Source organism: Typopeltis vanoorti, chromosome 20, assembly GCF_054136105.1.
Source record: "Typopeltis vanoorti isolate ZY-2024b chromosome 20, IOZ_Tvanoo_1.0, whole genome shotgun sequence".
Lineage (NCBI taxonomy): Eukaryota > Metazoa > Arthropoda > Arachnida > Uropygi > Thelyphonidae > Typopeltis > Typopeltis vanoorti.
The window spans coordinates 25,577,267-25,597,122 of record NC_143568.1 but is presented as its reverse complement, the minus strand read 5'-3'; the positions used below and the strand labels follow the sequence as shown (position 1 = coordinate 25,597,122).

The window sequence follows — 19,856 nt, the reverse complement described above, 5'->3', positions numbered from 1 at the left end:
TGCCTCCAAAATTCTCTAAAGTACAACAGATCCCCCCACCCCCACATATCCAACATTAGGAATGAATATTGATAGCATGGGAACTATATACAACATTATTCTCCCTTTGCTTCCCAAAGACTACCCCTTGAAAAAAAAAAAAATACACAATGCAAAATCTAGGGTAACCAAGTCTACACAGCAATAATAACTGATATAAGAAACATTTTATATGTACAAACTTCTGTTTACTTTTAGTTTGACTACTCTCTCTCTCTCTCTCTAATCAGCATAAATATATTTAGATAACTTTTGGCAAGTCCTTTTCAGATTCAATCTTTTGAATGTCTTGACATCTTTTTTCCCTTTTACTTTTGTGCTTTTACTACACTGCATCACTTGATGAAACTGTCTTAGAAAATTCAAAGCATACTGTTCTGATTGAAGGCGAAAAACCATCACAAGATTGTGTTGGCTAAATTACAACTTAGGCCATTATGCCAGTTACAATATAACTGTGTTTTATACGGAAAAAAATACTTGAGTTCCTAGGAGAGAAATTCTTTTACCTTCATATGAGTTTAGGTAGCTTACTACTGTGATGAAAGATAAAATATTTCTTACTAACAAGTGTAAACATGTGGTGATTCATAGTAGAGTTAGGCTGCTATAAAATACCTGCTTATCTTTGCTTGAATGTTAAACAAGGAATTTTATCTACTATTATTTTGCTTAAAGTCTATTTTATTTAGTTAAATTTCTCAAGCCTGTTTTCAGTGTTCGCAGACTATGCTAATAAAATGAACAGAGCTAATAATAGCACCGAAGAAATTAAAACAATTATACTTAAAAAATAAATACAATTAGTGTGCCACTTGAAAATACTTGATGAAAATGATACTAAAATGCATACATGATCACATGTTCATTTTGCTTTATTGGTGATAAAAGTTTCATTCATATAAAAAGCTATACTAAAACGTAATATTTTGATTTCATCACAAATGCTTTCTTTCATTTTTTAGGAAATATATACTTTTTTTTTTTCCTGCATTCACAAGGACCAGCATCTATAACGTATTTATCACAAAGATTCTTCTTTCTGCTGCTTGAAAGATAAGAGATGATCAACATCTAAGTTCCTCTTGGAAAGAATACTCTAACTGTATTTTCATATAATGTATTGGCTAACTGATTAATATCTTCTCCTCGTACAGCTGCCATTACTTCCAGTACTTGACTATAGATTGAAAAAAAAAAAAGAGAAGAAATGTGTTCACAGAAGCATGCCATAACATTCAGTAGGATCTTAACTAAATATAATTAGTGACTTAATTCATTCTAATTTCTTCAATTTAAAATTAGGTATTTTGGTAATTACATAGCTTTCTACAGAAAGAATGTTATAATGGCATTTCATTTCCAACAAAAGCTAAAAAAAAAAAAACATTAGCTACAGGTTATGATCAAAAACTTAAAATCTGGAATTACAAATACTATTTCTATTCACAGTCACAGGACTTAACTGATCATAATTAAAACAATGGAATATGTCCCACATTCCAGTTTAGCTAGTATTGACATTAAGAAATTAATATAGAATGATGCATAGTATAGGCAATCCTCAACTTATGAAAACGCAACTTACACAAATTATTCAGAAGGCCTATGAAAAAAAAATTGGAGTTATAGATGTTTTACTTACCATATGTACATTACTCATATACTACCTAACAGCAGTCATGTGTAAGGCAGGCACACCTTTTTTTACTACTGAACAGAGTATGCTGTGTATTGGTTGGTATCAACAATCTCTTAATATTTAGTGTTTGCAGGCACTGAGGTAGAATACAATCATGACTAGAAAAAGTAAACTCATGCATAAATTAATGCACCAAAACTGATCTAGAGATGAAAATTATAAAGAAAAAAAAACTCATAATATGGCACTTTGGCAGTCAATTTCAGTTTTGTTTCAATATTTGCCATTTATTTTTGAATGCAAGTTATATATATATTATTATTATTTTTTTTTTTTTTTCAGAAGTTTCCAAAGTAGTTTGTATCATGTTACACTGAATTTGGATATCTAGGCTTTGTCTTGATTCCATTATCCATTTTCATTACGTTATCACTGAGGTTTTTATGTTAAATGGTATTTTGCATTTCTGGAAAATTAGGTTAAGCAATTTGATTACGATTAGCAACAATGTTTTGATATCTTTAAGTATTGTGATTAGGGGTAGTGCAAAAACTGATGTGTCTATTAGTATCTCTGAAGCAGTGGCAAAGCTAGTAAGGGCTTGCATACAAAATCAGTTGACAGAGAATCTACTTTGCAATAAGGGTTAATAAGGAAAGTTCATGCTCGAGCAACTACACATTTTATAATAATGTTACTATTGAGTTAGACAAGAGGAATGGATACACCACAAGAAATTATATTCTTGGTTTAATCCTTTATCCAAGTGTATACAAAGTTTGTGCGTGAAGTAACTTCACGACTGGGCTACTTGTATATAGAAGCTAATGACTTCACATCACTTGCCTTAGTATCCCATAATGCAAAGCACATAATGCTACACATTATGGGAAGGGTCACTACTAGATGTTTCAATCTTTTTTGAGGTCTCATCAGTGGTAACAGACCCAAAAGTGATGCCAATCCTTATAAGGACTGGCTTAAAGGGGTGAAGCAAGAATGCTTTTCACTTCCCCGTTATCTGTAGAGGACAATTTTAGGGATAAGGTGTTATTGAGCTATTAAATTAAAGCTCTGATCATGGCAGGAGGGTAACATCAATAGCCAAGAGCCTCAGTTAGAACTTCATTGGCTACAGCATTGCCATCCATTATCCTCCCAGGGTTTCCACTCGCTTTTCCAACCGCATATCCGATGCAATGTTGAAGTAATGCAAAAGTCATATTTTCATATACAAGTAATCAAAAGGTGTAACACTTTATTACTAAAATGCTCTGGATTATGAATAGATGTTGAAAGTTTTTTCACTTGATTATGTTATAAATTAAAGATGCCAAGAAATTATATTATTGGTTTAACCCTTTATCCAAGTGTAAGCAAACAAGGTTTGTGCATGAAGTAACTTCATGACTGGGCTACTTGTATATAGAGGTAATGACTTCATATCACTTGCCTTAGTATCACATAATACAAAGCACATATCCTTATGGGCATGTATAATGCTATGCATTATGGGAAGGGTCACTACCCAGAGCAGTTTTGACCTTAATTGAGGTCTCATCAGTGGGAGCCGGAGCCAGAAGTGGCAAAAATCCAAATACAAGTAGTCAAAAGGTATGACACCCAGTTATGAAGTTACTTCATGTGCAAACTTTATTTGCTTACACTTGGATAAAGGATTAAACCAAGAATGTAATTTCTTGGTGTCTTTAATTTACAGTATAATGAAGTGAAAAACTTTCAACACCATGAGACTTTTGGATGTATCCATTCCTCTTGGTATGGCTTCTGATAGGATAAAGCATGCAGGACTGTTGCATAAACTGGAGAACGTGGGATTGGATTATCAAGTGTTACTATGGATAAGAAGTTGACTAACAGATATCAAAAAGTGTTAGTGGGGATGTTGTGAGCCTGTAAGATTCAACCTGACCAATGGTATACAGATGATAAGTCCTTGGTCCACTGTTATTGAATATTTCAAGAAGGGTTGTGGAACTACAAGGCAGGTGATTATGACATGCTTAGGATAAAGCTTAAATATGTACCATGGCATAAAACTCTGCAGGGTAAGGATATGAGTAGTGCATGGGATATAGTTAAGGGTCATCTAGAGTAGGGTTTCTCAAACGTTTTCTACGACGGAGCACTTCACAAATCCTGAAATGTTCACGGAACATCTTGGTTATTTTGTAATGTATTAATTAATAATTAATTGGTAATTTAGCTTATTTTATTGTTAATTAATAATTGATAAATATTAATTAAACATCAATTAAACCATCATTAAATTAATTTGTGCTGATCTTCATTGACATATCCCATTCTGATCACCAAAAATTTATAATATTATTATAAGTACTTACGAGTGAATGCAGACTTTTTCTCCTGTGTGCTGGTTTTGTAGGGTAGGCAAATATAAATGTAAATGAATAAATTTAAGCGTTAAGAAAAAACAATCATTTATTGTCAAATATTAATTAGTAAAAACAAAACACATAAAAATAGTAAAACGTATATTGCAAATTAAGTTCTTAATGACTCCGATGTGTTTGGGTCTTTGAATTACAAATTCTTTTGATATCAGGCACAATATTAGAAAGTTGAATTCTCATATTTGGTGTAGTGTGTAGTCTGTTCCTAGGCTTTGATTTGGTTGCAGCATAATATGAAAATCCTGCCTCGCATAAATATGTCGTTGTAAAAGGAAGTAAAACAAGAATAACTAGTTTTGACACGCTGGGGTACTCTTCTGTTAAATTTGTCCAGAAATCATTTATTGGCAGTTCCTTGTATTTTTGTTTTAAATCAGAGTCACTAATTAAGTCAATTATATTTTCATAGTCACTTGCGCTGAAACCTGCTGGCTTAGCTGTCACTGTAAATGGATTCAGAACCCAGGAATTGTCCACACTGGATTTTGGAAAATATTGCAAACGGGTTGATTGCAAGTCATGCAAGTGTTCTAAAATTACATTAGATACTTCTTCATTTACTTTAGAATTTATTTCAGTCAAAAATTCATGCAAGGTGGGAAAACAATCAAAATTATTCTGTTCAACTGTAGAAATTCAAAAGATGCAATTTTATCTCTTGTATTAAAAATTGTAATATTCTTTCCTTGTAATGATAAGTTAATTTCATTGCACTTTGTAAAAATATCTGCCAGATACGCAAGACTCATCAACCATGAAGACTTTCTTAATAATTAAATAAAATTTTGTCCTAAATTATGTGACATAAAGAAGACCATTAACTCACTACGAAGTTCTAAAAGCATCAATAATGCTTTTCCTCTGGATAGCCATCTCACTTCAGTATGTTATATGCACTACCCATTTCATCGCACAAAATTTTAAATAATCTGGATTGAAGTGGTCAAGATTTTACATAGTTCATCATTTTTACGGCTTCATCCAAAATAGTTTTTAAATATGTAGGAATTCTTTTTGTTACTAGTTCTTGTCTATGCAAAACACAATGACTTTTGGTGACTCTTGTAGCTACTTGCAGGATACATGTTACAACTCACTTCATCTTTCCTACCATTGCTTGAGCACCATCTGTACAAATATCAATACACTTCTCCCAACCGATTCCCTGTTTTGTAATATAATTATTAATACAGTTGAATATATCTTCTCCAGTAGTTTTTTTCTTGTAGATATTCGCACATGAGTAAATCTTCTTCAATACTTTTATCAAATATGTAACAAACAAACACTCGTAATACAGCGAGTCCTGCGTCATCTGCAGATTCATCCATTTGCAATGAATATTCACTGCAAGGTCTAAGTCGATGAATTAGCTCTTTTTCTATGTCAGCAGAAAGATCTTTGATGCGCCGTGAAACAGTATCATTTGATAATTGTACTGCATCTATTTTTTTAGTAACCTGCTCATTTAACATGCATGATACAATGTCTTTCACACAAGGCTTAATGAGCGTCTCACCAATTGTATGAGCTTCACCATGTGCAATGCAGTAACTCACGCGAAAAGATGCCTCTATTGCATTTTCAGTTGTAGCAATTGTAGCCATTTGAAGTTTAGATTTTTCTAGCGAGTCACGTCGTCTCTTAAAAAAATGTATATCTTTTCCTTTGTAATCAGTGTGTTTCGTTTCAAAGTGTCTACAAAGTTTAGCTGGAGCCAAAGAACTGTTTACTAGTATTTTATTACATAAAACACACATTGCATCAGGAGCATGTGTATTGCCAATACACGTAAATCCATAATTTAAATAACTTTCATGGCACTTCTGTTTTGGTCTGTTCTTAGATGACTCTTGTTCTTTAATATTAGTTTTTGAAGCAACCACAGTTTGCAATTCCATATCTTCTCCAATCATACCAGTAGATGTGTCAGAAGAAGTACTTGCTCCTCCTTATGTTAAGTTCCTGTCTTTAAACAAGGATCCATGGGTATTTTTTCAATAATATTCAAATTCCAATATTTGTCAGAGCTATAATAAAAACAAATAGAATTGTGTTGTAAAGGTAACTTTAGTATGAAAAACAATAAGATTATAAATAAGAAATGTCGAATAATATAAAAGTAAATGAATAATGCAAAATAGAAAAAAAAGAACTGCAACACACAAAAGTAAATATTAACAATTGTAACAATACTTGTAAGAAAAGTACTAAACCGTATCAAATAATGTAAAAGCAATTGTAATAAGAATGATTTGATAAAATGTTCAATAACAAAAATTAAACAGTTCAAAATAAATCATATATTAATTATAAAATTAGTTAAAAGAGTAAGAAGAATTCTTTTTTTTAAAAGCTTCCTCACCTACTCCCTATATACGGGAATAAAAAGGCATTAGCTGATTTCTTTTTTTCCGAGGGCCCGGTCCGAACAAATTTACTCGTAAATACCTTTCCAAATCATACATTAACATAATTGTTAATAATTAATTATGGCATAATCATAAAGAGTATTAGTACACTTATGTATAGGGTGTGGCATGTTGACAAATATAAATTACATTTAAATTAGTTATCAATCATTGGACTAATGAAATCTTGTAGCATGTCGTAGTTTCTTCAGGCAAACATCATTAAATTATTTGTGCTGATTTTCATTGACATATCCCATTCTGATCACCAAATATATTTATAATATTATTATAAGTACTTTTGAGTGAATGCAGACTTTTTCTCCTGTGTGCTGGTAGTTTTCCCCTCCTTTTGTACATACTGGAGATCTTCGTAGGCTTGAGGTGGATGACTCACTATCTGTTCCATCACAAACACCTTCAATAAGAGATTTCTTAATACCAAAATTAAACAAAGTACCTTGTCTCTTATTCATATTAGATTTTAACTCTGTATTCCTAGTACTTTTAAAAAAATCACGGCACTCCAGTTTCAGAACAAACACTTACACACTATAATACGAACTTGCGAAGAAAGTATTCAGTAGTAATAGATTTGAGAACCGGATACAGACTACCTTGATCTTCAATTTCAGTGGAAAAATTTTCTTTATACTTCCTTGCTGATTGGTCACTAAAATTTGCAACACAGATGTTATTTCGTTCAGTTTTGAGAACACGCCGCCCATTGTCGTAATCGGGTTGCAGGCAATTTTTATGATCAGTCATAAATGGCGGTATTCTCTTTCCTGATTGTTGAAAGATTTCAATGTGTGAAAATTAACGATAATTCATGAATATTTCCATGTTTAAAAATATCCGCTTGGTCACTGACATTTGCTACACAGATGTAATTTCCTTCAGTTTTGATAACGGAGGATATGACACCAATTGTTGTAATGGGTTTGCAGGCAATTTTTATGACCTGTCATAATTTCCCAAATGTTGAAAGGTTTCGATGTGCAAAAATTAGCGATACACAGATGTTATTAGGTGTTCTGGGTCTGAGCTTTTCAACATATTCACGAATATTATTCTCCTCAGAATATTTTTACTATAAAATATTTATTCATGAAAAATGCTTAGAAAACTAAAATGACAAATTCCACAACTTCTCGCAGAATACCTATTCACCTTCCACGGAACACAGTTTGAGAAACCCTGATCTAGAGCATCGTTTCTCAAACTGTGGTACATGTACCACTAATGGTACATTACGTTATTTTTGGTGGTGCAATTTTTACACAAAATATTTAAATAAATGTTCAGGAAAATGTATTTATTACCCACCATTTACTATATTTCATTATAATGTAAAAGTTTCATTTACGAATATAAATAAATAATATAAATTTAAAATGTTTTATTCTTTGATTATACACACTCCATTTGGATGTATTGATTGTTAATTGGGAAATGCTTTTATGGTGGTACATATATTTTTTGATTATTATTTATGTGATACAAAATTTAAAAAGTTTGAGAACCCCTGATCTAGAGAAAGCAGTATTAAATTGTATACCTAGTGTCTTAAGGAGAGTTAATCAGGTAGGAGTTACATGGATGAATAATATCATTAAGCATGAGCTGCAGAAGAAGAAAATGCTGTGGAGGGTATACAAAGAACACATTAAGGAGAACAAAATCAGATTATGAGAATTTATCCGAGCAGGCTAAAGGAAATCCCAAAGAGTCCTTTCATTATGTGGCAAGTAAGAGGAAGAATGACTATGGAAGATTAACCTTAATGAGTGATGATGGTTATGAGGAGACAGAAGTGGATAAAACAGCTGAGTTACTGAGTGATCACTTTGCAAGCATATATCGTCTAGTGAGGTTACTGCTTTAACCTATGTGACAGACACTAATGTGGAACAGAGGTGGATGAACTGGAAATTCTTAGGATATTGCAGAATCACAATGTAAATACAGCTGTGGGATTAGATGGGATATCAGCTATGGTTTTGCAAGAATGTGCAAGGGAACTGGCAATGCCTTTGACTAAGCTGTTTAATTTAAGTCTCGGATCTGGTAGAGTTCCAAGGGAGTAGAAAGAGGGCAAAATTATTCCTTTGCATATGGGAAGTTCTAAGACTACAGTAGCAAATTATAGACCAATCAGTATCTCAGGAATGGTGGTAAAAGTACTAGAAAAATTGGTAAAAAAGAGAATTCAAGAATGGTAAATAAAAATCTGATTGTATGAGGGTCAACATGGCTTTGTGAAGTCGGTCATGCCTTAGTAATTTACTAACTTTTTATAACAGAGTAACAGCTGAGTTGGATAAAGGAAATGGCTATGATATTTCCTTTATCCAACAAAGGCATTTGACAGAATACCACATGGAACACTGTTACATAAATGAGAACGAATGAGGGTGGATATAAAGGTAGCTGTTGGACAGATATCAAAAAGTGGCAGAATCAAGGTGAAAACAGGTGACTAGTGGTGTGCCACAAGGTTCAGTTGAACCAGCAAAGTTAATGGGTGTCAGTTTACTGTCGAGAAATGTAAATTTATGCATTTTGGGATAGATTACAAGCTGTGTATCACATTGATGACATTTCAGGAAATAGATGAAACAGAGATTTAGGAGTGGTGGTAGACAGAGTTAAAGTTTAGAGGACATATTGCTAAGGTTGCTAAATTAGCCCATAAGATTACTTGGCTAGTGAAGAACATGTTAATAAGTAGAGATAAGGAGTTGTAATTCCTCTTTATAAGGCCTTGATAAGCCCACACCTGGATTACTGCTCAAGTCTGTACCCTGGGTTTCATGGGGATGAGGAAGCAGTGGAGGGGTTTCAGAGGCAAGTGACCAAGATGGTGAGTGGCCTGTGGAATGCTCCGTATGAGGATAGATTGACGGTGTGTAGATTTCAGAAGTTGGTTGATAGGAGAAAAAGAGGGGATGGGATATGATAGAAACACTGAAGTTGCTTAAGGGATTTATAGGATTGATGCAGGGTAAATGTTTCAGCACTTGGCTAGAGGGACCAGAACAAGGGGTAATCCCTGGAAGTTGAATAAAGGTGTAGTCAGTAGGGATGTGAGGACTAGATTTTTTGCTTGGAGAGTGGTGAATGAGCAGAATGGGTTGCCAGAGTTAGTTGTGAGTGCTTTGTCTGTTAATGGGTTTAAGGAGAGGTATGATAGATTGGGTCTCCTGCGATGAGCCTTCGGACTCCATGGAGGTGCCCATATAATGATGATAATATTTACATTAATGACATGGGGAAGGATTTGACAGGTGACTTGCAGCTGTTTTGCTGATGATATGAACAGCTGTATGTCATCTGATAAACAGCTTTTGGGCATGGTCAGGAATGCAACTGACATGCAGTACTTGCAGAATAATTTGAACAGGCTGGAATTGTGGGTATCTGAAAATGCCATTCAGCTCAATGCTAGTAAAATGTAAAGGTATGCACTTTGGTGTAATGAGATATTCAATGTTATATTATATTGGTAAGATGATGCTACAAGAAACTGATCAGAGATCCTGGAGTTTTAGTAGACAGGAAGTTGATATTCAAGAGCCACATAGCAAAGACTGCAAATACAACTCAGGGTAAATACAATGCTGAAACAATCCTTGACATGTATGCAAAAGGCAGTCATTTTTCTTCTTTATAAGATCTTGATACGATCTTACTTGCAGTATTGTGCACAGGTCAGGCATCTTGGTTTCTGCGGTAATGCAGATATTGTGGAGAAGTACAAAGCAGAGTGTACTACAGATACCAGCAAACAGAAGAAAGAGAGGTGATATGATTGAGACTTAAAAATTCTGAAAGGGTCGGGTTACCAGTAGATGGAATTTTTCATCTTAAGGAGGGTAGAGAGAGAGGATTAGAGAGTATCTATGGAGAATGAATACAATCAAGAAGAAGGGGAGAGAGAGATTTTTCTCTCATAGAGTGATGTGAGACTGGAATGGATTCGATTTGGTTGATTTAGATTAACACCCAAAGAAACTCAGGCTATGAGGCTAGTGTGTTATTTATGTTAATTATGTGTGTTCTCATGTCCAGTTTGCCTGTTCTGAGGGATGAAAAAACCTACTACATCAGTATGTGACTGGCTAATTCAACCTTCAGTTGAAAAGACTTGATAAATGTTCTTCACATCCTAGATGGGATTCAAACCCAGGTCTTTCCCACCAAAGGGTATCATCAAAACCGACTGAACTATACAGGCTCTTGTTTTTCTAGGTAGCGAGTGTAGGTATTATGAATTAATTTAAGAAATGGTATGACAGCATTAGGGCCTAGCTTCCCTCAATGAGTCCCTGACTTCCTGGAAGTCCTTGTTAACAATAATAATCATTATAATGTTTTAAAAAATTCTGTACCAGGTACATAATGTGCCCTACTGCATATTTGGAAGTTTTCAAAGTTGATTTTTATGTAGCAGCAAGCATGAAATATGTTTTTACTGGAAGTTCTTCTTGCTGTGTGTGTATGCAAACTCTTGAATGTGATGCTTCAGTAACATAATGTTCTTTTTTTTTTTTTTTTTTTTTTTGGTAGTTTTAACAAAATGTTGGTAAAGACATTTTTACTGTCAATATGTAGGTTGGCAAAGAAATTGAAGAATGGATTCTAATGCCTCATGCTCTTAACAATCCAAAGAGAAAGAAAGAAGCCAATATCCAATCCTCTCTTGATAATTTCACATGAAAGGCTGAATGGCCAAATTAATTTTTTTTCACCTGTTTTCTCATACTATACTATTTATATTTTATTGTATTACTTTGCATTAAAAGCTACATATTGAAATGTAATTTGTATGTGCATTCTGTGACAAAATAACCTTTAAAATACATGAAAGTACAACTACCTACCTACCCCTTCTGTAAATAAACATGCAAGCAATAAAGGTGTGATTAACAGGTGAGGCAGGGGATTAAATTTAACTTATGTAAAATTTGAGTTACATTCATTAAGTCTGCAGAATGTAACTCTTACATAAGTTGAGAACTCTCTGTATTTTATTTTATTATATTCCAAACCTCCAGTAGAGTCATGAGTCTCATGGAAGGTCCATCTCAGACAACAAAGTCTGTAATACCACTGCAGATCTTTCACTTTCTGCACACCTTTCAGGTAATGCATTCCTACTGTATTTCCTTTCACACCTTCTAGATGTGAAAATAATCAATCATATTCATCCATTTGACTCTTTCCATCAGACTCTACAGATTATATGCCTTCAATCTATCCAAGTAACCAATGTTCTGCAGTCCTGATGTCATTTTCGTTATCTGCCTCTACAGTTACTTTATCTTCTTCAAATCCTGGTGATAAGATCTAAGAAGGTAATCATATGTTGCCTGATCAAAGCTTTATACAGTGAACTACAACCTTTTTATCTGTGCTGGTCAAATTGTCCTCTTCAATACTGCAGCAATCCTCTAGGTTGTTTATACAACCATTGCAATATGTCCTCAGAACTTCAAATTTCTATCTCCCCTCAAGATTGCTTAATTGCTCAATTTCTTCCAGCTCTTCCAAGAGTTTCATACAGCTAATTATAAAATTTTGGAATTTGAGATCCACTAGTGGGAGACTGTATTATCTCTTGGAAGAAGTCCCTGTTAATACACTCACCACATCCTCATTCATTTCCTCACCTTCCCAGCTTATTCAAATCCTGAAGAGGAATAACATCAGCATTACTACTATTAACACATCCAAGCTTCGTATCATTTGCTAATAACCGAATATCTCCCTGTAATTTCCCTGCCAGCTGGTTGGCTGAGTGGTTAGCATATCTGCTCTCCAGCCAAAAGGTTGCAGGTTCGAATCCCACTGTGGGCATGGATGTTTGTGATTGTCTGTGAAAATACTAGTGGTGGTGGGCAGTAGATGTTGCAGTTGATGGATTGAGTGGTGGAGACGGAGAGTTGTAGAGGAGGTGCCCTCCCTCGATGAGTCTTTGGACCCCCTTGGAGGTGTCATGTAATAATAATAATAATTTAGTAATGATATTAATGATATAAATGCTGAACAGTAACAGCCCCAGTAGTGAACCCTGTGTAGCATTATCATACTTGGACAACACACCTGTTATCTTCCTTATCATACCCTTCTGCTGTACAATTTGCATTATTAATCAGGTCATTATCACCAATCTCACTATCATCTTGTCTACATTTTCACCCTACTTCATTACCACTAACACACTCTATAGTTCCTCTAGGCAGCTTATTAATTCATTCATTTATATGATGGATATAAATTAATTCACATCCTGAATTAATGTATAGCCATCATACTCCTCACAGCTCCATTCATTTGTCTCTCATGGACATTTCCAACTTACACTGTTCACTCCTTCCTCTATCTCTTTATTCCTTAAGCCCACACTTTCTTGGTTCCCTCTCTTTCCTTGTCTTTTCTCTCTTCCTTTCTTTCATACCTAATCTTGTTCTCTTTGCACTAGTTAACTTCTTTTTCTTGTTATCGCTCTATTCAGTCTTCATGCCTTCAATTTCTTTCTCGACATATCTATTTCTCTTTCCATGCATCTCACCTTCACTCAACACAACTAAGGTTATCTATCAAAACATTACCTTCTGCCACACTTGATAAAGCGAAATCCATTGACACCTCTTTCCCATTCTCCTCATCCTCAAATGTGGGACTTTCTTATTTCCTACTTGATACTCTTGCAGCAGACTAAAAGCAGTGAGGGAGAGTAACACTCATGTCATCCAGCACTTCCTATTGTCTGCATTTCATGCATCCATGTATGTTTCCATTTCTCTGATGCCACATTTTTAACTAAAAGGATATACATGCTAGAAAATTCTCCACCATGCCTCACAAAATGTAGTCTTTAAAAGGTGGTGGGATAAGTAACAATGTATTAGTGAATTGAGCCCTGACTGCTATCATTAGAGATGTTATGATTGAAACAAACACAAGATACAGCAAACAAAATTGGTTAGTATCTTAAAAATCACCAAAATAAGATAAATTATTGAATAGTTGTTAGAGAATGATGCATTCAGCAAAAAAAGGAAGAAATATAATCAGAGTTATCAAACCTAGAATCCCCTTATCAATCTACTCTGACTCAAGATTTCCATACTTGACTATATAGTTTTCATTTACTGTCTTCATCGTGCTTCTAATTCAGACAACAATGCTTATCTTTTTGGATTACTTATCTCTAAAAGTAGTTGTCAGTCATAATCTAATACAAGCACAGTTAACTAGCAATCAGAATACCATTCAAATCCTCACTGTTATTAACCAGCTTTCCCTCTATATACATCACAGATTTCTGCACTACTCTTGGAAAGTCCAGCCATAATCTTATTCACATCTCCCTTTTACAGATTAATTCCCTCACCACTCTTGAGTGGAGTGAAGACAGTGAATTTCAGTGTTACTAAAACTACATGTTAGTGGCAGTCTTGACCAGCAAGAAAGTTATTTCACTCCCTTTTAGTGTTCTATAATGTTCCAATATCCTTTAAAGGTCAGTTCTTCTCGAGCTGGCTTTCACATCCATCTTATCATGGCATAAACATATTACATCATTAGCCTCCTCAGCCTCTAAAAAGCTTTGTATTCTTTTTTATTAAAAAAAAAAAAAAGCCTTCTCTCCTTCTAACATTATAAATCTCAAATCTGACCAACCTCAGAATATTCTTATCATAATTGAGGTAGTACATCCAAAACCTCCATAAGAATTCTTGATTATATATACCAGGGTGGTCTGAAAAGTTCTCGGCCTAACAATGAAAAAATGAATTTATTATTTCAAAATTATTTTTTTAAATTAATCTCCCTTAAGACTAATACATTTATTCCAGTGATGCTCCAGTGCCATTATCCTGTCCCTGTAGTGGTTCTCAGTAAGATCCGCAAAATATCCCTCTACAGCTGCAATCAACTCTTGATTTGAAGAAAAACTGACCAGCAAGAAAGAGTTTTTAGTTTTGGGAAGAGAAGTCAAATCTGGGGAACAGGGTGGATGTTCAAAAATTCATAGTGCAGATCCCTTAATTTTCCCATTACACTGATGCCATGACCTTTCCTGCTGATGGAACTGACTTTGTCTTCTTTGGCACTGAACAACCGGCTTCTGTCCACTGTTTTGACTGCTGTTTGGATTCTGGTGTATGTAATGATGAATCCAAGTCTCATCCATAGTAAAAAATCAATGCACAAAATCAGTTTTGTTCCTGTTAAAACGCTTCAAGCACTGCTCAGAGATTTTCATGTAAGTGCATTTTTGATCTGCTGTGAGCAAGCGCAGCACCCATCTTATGCAAAGCTTTTTCATTTACAATTCTTCATGCAAAATATATCTTACATGTTCTTTTGAAATGTCTATAGTCTCAGCAATTTCATGCACTTGGACTCGACGGTCATCCAATATCATATCGTGCACTTAATCAATGATGTTACACTTTTTGAATGTCCTTCATGTGGATCATCTTCAAGGCTGGTATGGCCATGTTTAAACTTGGCAGCCCATTTCTTAATTGTCAAAAATGAAAGAGAAGTGTGCCTGTAAACATTTATGAACTTCGAATGAATTTCTTTTGGTGTTAAACCTTCTTTTACAAAGAATTTTATAACCGCACAATACTCAATTTTATCCATTTCAAGGGATACAGACAACACTTTTGCTCCAGACAGTGTATAAAACAAACTACTTGATAGAATGTCTTGCAATTTCACATCGATGCTTATGACATATGTATCAACTTAGAAAAAAAAAAAAAAAATCTTGTCAGTAGTGTTGCCATCTATGGTCGAGGCCGGGAACGTTTCAGACCACCCTCGTAAATCTCCCATAGACTCCCCTGTTTCTAGAATTATGTCTTTTATATATATATAAAACAAGAACATGGAAGAAGGCTGCCCTAATTCTGATACATAAAATAGACCTAGCATAACCAAAAGAACAGGCAGGCTTTCAAAGGGTTTAGTACATGGACGATATTCAATTTGTACAGCAGATTATTGAACAGTGTAATGAATATCAATTACCACTAAGTCTTGGTTTTATTGACTATGAGAAAGCAAACTTGTGCAATAGTTAAAGCATTACGAAACCAACAAGTGGAGGAACCATACATCAGAACCATCAAATCAGCATACAACAATGCCACAGCAGCAATTCATTTCAATGGAAACATCTCCACAGTGAGAATACAGAGAGGTATAAGACACGGTGACAAATATCTCCAAAATTATTCACAGCATGCCTAGGAGAAATATTAAAACTTCTTGATTGGGAAGGGAAAGGTCTGAAGATAAATGGAAGTATTTGAGCCATTTACGCTTTGCAGATGATATAGTTATCTTTACTTCAACTGCCCATGAATTACAGGTTCGTATCCATGAGCTCCAAATTGCTAGCAAAACAGCAGGCCTAAAGATAAACCTAAAGAAGACCCAAGTTATGTTCAACAGCTATGTCCAAAAAATTACATCCAGAAATAATAAAAATCAATAATGAGGAAATTAAACAAGAAGATCATTACATATACTTAGGACAACAGATATCAATGGAACAAAATATCATGGACGAAATTAAAAGGCGCACGATGCTTGAGTGGAAGGCATTTGGAAAATTACATCCAATATTCAAAAGCCAACTACCATTATGCCTGAAGAGAAAAGTTTTTAGTGTATTCTTCCTATACTAACATATGGCTGTGAAACATGAACACTGAATGCAAAGGAAATTCAAAAATTAAGAACAACACAATTTACTATGGAAAGAAGTATGCTTGGTATCACAAGATTGGATCATAAAAAGAATCAAACCAAAGTCTCTGACATCATAGGAAGAGTGAAACATCTGAAGTGGCAATGGGCTGGGCATATTGCTCCGAGACAAGATCAACAATGGATAAAAGAAGTACTGGATTGGATTGGATTCCACGAGAGGAAAAATGACCATGATGCTGACCTAAATCACGGTGGATTGATAATATCATCAGATTTGCAGGAGTGACACGGAGAAGGAGAGCCATGGACAGAGTGTTTTAGAGTAACCTTGGAAAGGCCTTCATCCAGCAGTGGATCAACAATGGCCGATGATGATGATACATATATATATATATATATATATATATAAGTATTTATACTTTCATGGACATATCTCTGCTGAACTGGCCACTATTCCTCCACTTTCCTCTAATCATGTAAGAAATAGTCACTGGTCAATATTTGTATACAGTCCAACTCCAAACATTATCTAGCTTCATTTCATCATCCTTTGATTTTTGAACGAGCCTTTCCAATACTGTTTTTTCCAGTGAGTACAACCCCCCAACTTTTCAAGAATCATGTTAATTAATTACTTCTTTCTCCTTAATCATATGTCTACACATACCATGATCTTGTGAACTTTTATGTGTGATGCCAATATATATATATTATGTGGATGATGTCTTCATTGTTTGGAGCCATGGACATGAATCCCTTATGGTTTTCCTCGAAAATCTCAATAACCGACATCAAAGTATTAAGTTTACTGCTGAGCTTGAAACGGATAATTCCTTGCCTTTTCTTGATGTCAAACTGACTCGCTCTTCTGCTGGTAAACTAAAAATATCGATATATAGAAAACCCACACATACCAACAGATATCTGCACAGTCAATCCCATCATTTCCCTCCTCATAAGCTTGGAATAATTTCCACCTTGGGACATAGAGCCCGTTCTCTTCTTGATGATCCAAATGAACTGCTTACAGAAATAAACCATCTGAAAACTTCTTTCGAAGTTAATGGATATTCCAAGAAAATCATTAACAAATTCCTTCTTAATCCTCCCAGACATCACTCAGAAGAAACAAATAGATTCAAAAGCAATATATCTATTCCTTACATAAGTACTGTTTCACATAAATTAGCAAAAGTTCTAAAAAAATACAATATCAGAACCTTGTTCACTCCACTTCCAAAGATCCGTTCCTTAATTAGCCACCCAAAACCTTGTCATCATCAACTCAAATACCCTGGCGTATATAAAATATTATGTGACTGCGATATTCCTTATTTCGGGCAGACAGACAAATCTGTCGAAATGCGTATGGAAGAACACATGAGAGACATTACTTACAAGAGACAGCGAGCAAGTGCATTATCAAGTCATATCCTCTTCTCGGCTAATCCTAATGATAATAACCAAAGTCACAAAGTCTGCTGGGAAAAATCTACAAACATCTTCCGTTGCAGTGACGAAATAGAGAGAAAAATTGTGGAATCGAGAGAAATCATCTTCAATCCTGTTCATCTAAATAACAACTTAAGCTACAACCTCCCGGATAGTCATTCAGCTGTAATCATGTACTGGCGTTCACGTGATGCAGCAAGCATGCACTCTCCCAACAATGCAACAAATGAAAGAACAGCTTCAAATACAACTACAACGTTTTAATGCTAATTATGTATAAAGACTGTCTATGATGTTCATAGTCTTTTAAACCCTCAATGTTTAGTGTTTTTTCTTTTATAATGTCACCTGAAGAAGGCTGTTACAGGCCGAAACTAGTAGTGTGTTTATATTAAAACCTTTTTAATTAAATCTCGGTTCTAGTCATTCAATATTTTTCATAAAACTATGTATGTTAACCGAGTCAATGATCATTCTGTCATATATATATATATGATTAGTACTATTAACTCGGGGTTGGGATATGTTCATTTTTCTAAATTAACTGACTTAAAACCCGAGAATTATAACACAATGACATTTATTTGAAAAAAACACAACATGTTTCGTCAAGAATGACTTCATCAGGCGATAAGAACATAGAAAGATATTAAAAGACACGAAATTAACATTGACACACTCTAAAGCTATACAATTATAAAGCCATAATATTCGACTGTAAATTACAGTTATTATGAGCTTGAACTACAGTCCGAGTTAAAGTTCTATTGTTGTACACCTGTGTGTGTGTGGAATCACGCGATCTCCAGTATCTAATAGTAGAGTTGAAAGAGTCAGCCAAATTATAGCTAAGATTGTTATTCATGTGAAAAGGGTCCAAGGTGATTTCTTTTGACTCGACAATGCGGCGCTCTACTTCATCATGGGAGATGTGTAGGTTTGAAGTTGATGGCCAGTTTATTTCATGTTGGTGGCTTTCGTTGTTCGTGTTTATTGAAAACAGGACATGGCTTGACAGAGCAGTTGCTCGTTCTCTTATAAGCAATGTCACGCTGGTGCTCTTCGAGACGTAGTAAGATAGATTTCTCTGTCTGCCCATAGTAAATGGACCTTTAAAAACAATGGCTACTCTCTAAAAAATATTAACAACCAATTATCCCACCGTCAACGTAGCAACGTAGAGACACAGGATGACTCCAAAGGTCATATCGTCTTGCCATATATCAGCACACTATCCAAAAAGCTGAGTAGAATTCTAAAGAAGTTTAACATAAAAACGTGCTTCTCGACTATGCCAAAAATAAGATCACGCTTCAACAACTATAAACAACCTCACAACCTTCTACAATTCCCAGGTGTATACAAGGTCACTTGTGAATGCAGAAAGCCTTACTATGGGCAGACAGAGAAATCTATCTTACTACGTCTCGAAGAGCACCAGCGTGACATTGCTTATAAGAGAACCAGAGCAACTGCTCTGTCAAGCCATGTCCTGTTTTCAATAAACACGAACAACGAAAGCCACCAACATGAAATAAACTGGCCATCAACTTCAAACCTACACATCTCCCATGATGAAGTAGAGCGCCGCATTGTCGAGTCAAAAGAAATCACCTTGGACCCTTTTCACATGAATAACAATCTTAGCTATAATTTGGCTGACTCTTTCAACTCTACTATTAGATACTGGAGATCGCGTGATTCCACACACGCACAGGTGTACAACAATAGAACTTTAACTCGGACTGTAGTTCAAGCTCATAATAACTGTAATTTTCAGTCGAATATTATGGCTTTATAATTGTATAGCTTTAGAGTGTGTCAATGTTAATTTCGTGTCTTTTAATATCTTTCTATGTTCTTATCGCCTGATGAAGTCATTCTTGACGAAACATGTTGCGTTTTTTTCAAATAAATGTCATTGTGTTATAATTCTCGGGTTTTAAGTCAGTTAATTTAGAAAAATGAATATATATATATATATATATATATATATATATATATATATATATATATGTATATATATATATATAAAAATCATGCACACGCACACATTTTTTTTTTTAACAAAAAAAATGCAAAATGGTACTGATCCTTTGATATCAGAAAAATTGAAAATTAAAAGGATGTGAAAAG

The 19,856-nt window shown here is 34.6% G+C and overlaps 1 protein-coding gene across 2 annotated transcripts in view; it reads right to left on the bottom strand.

Annotated features, from left to right (window-relative positions):
* Positions 1–896: 896 nt before the first annotated feature.
* Positions 897–19,856, bottom strand: part of LOC150095289 (deoxyribonuclease TATDN1-like) — a 336,553-nt gene continuing 317,593 nt past the window's right edge. For both annotated transcript variants that reach the window (XM_090410767.1, XM_090410769.1), the window contains exon 11: positions 897–1,219. In XM_090410767.1, coding sequence (XP_090266893.1) covers positions 1,114–1,219 — 106 coding nt within the window. In that variant the 3' untranslated portion in view covers positions 897–1,113. The remainder of the gene's footprint in view (positions 1,220–19,856) is intronic.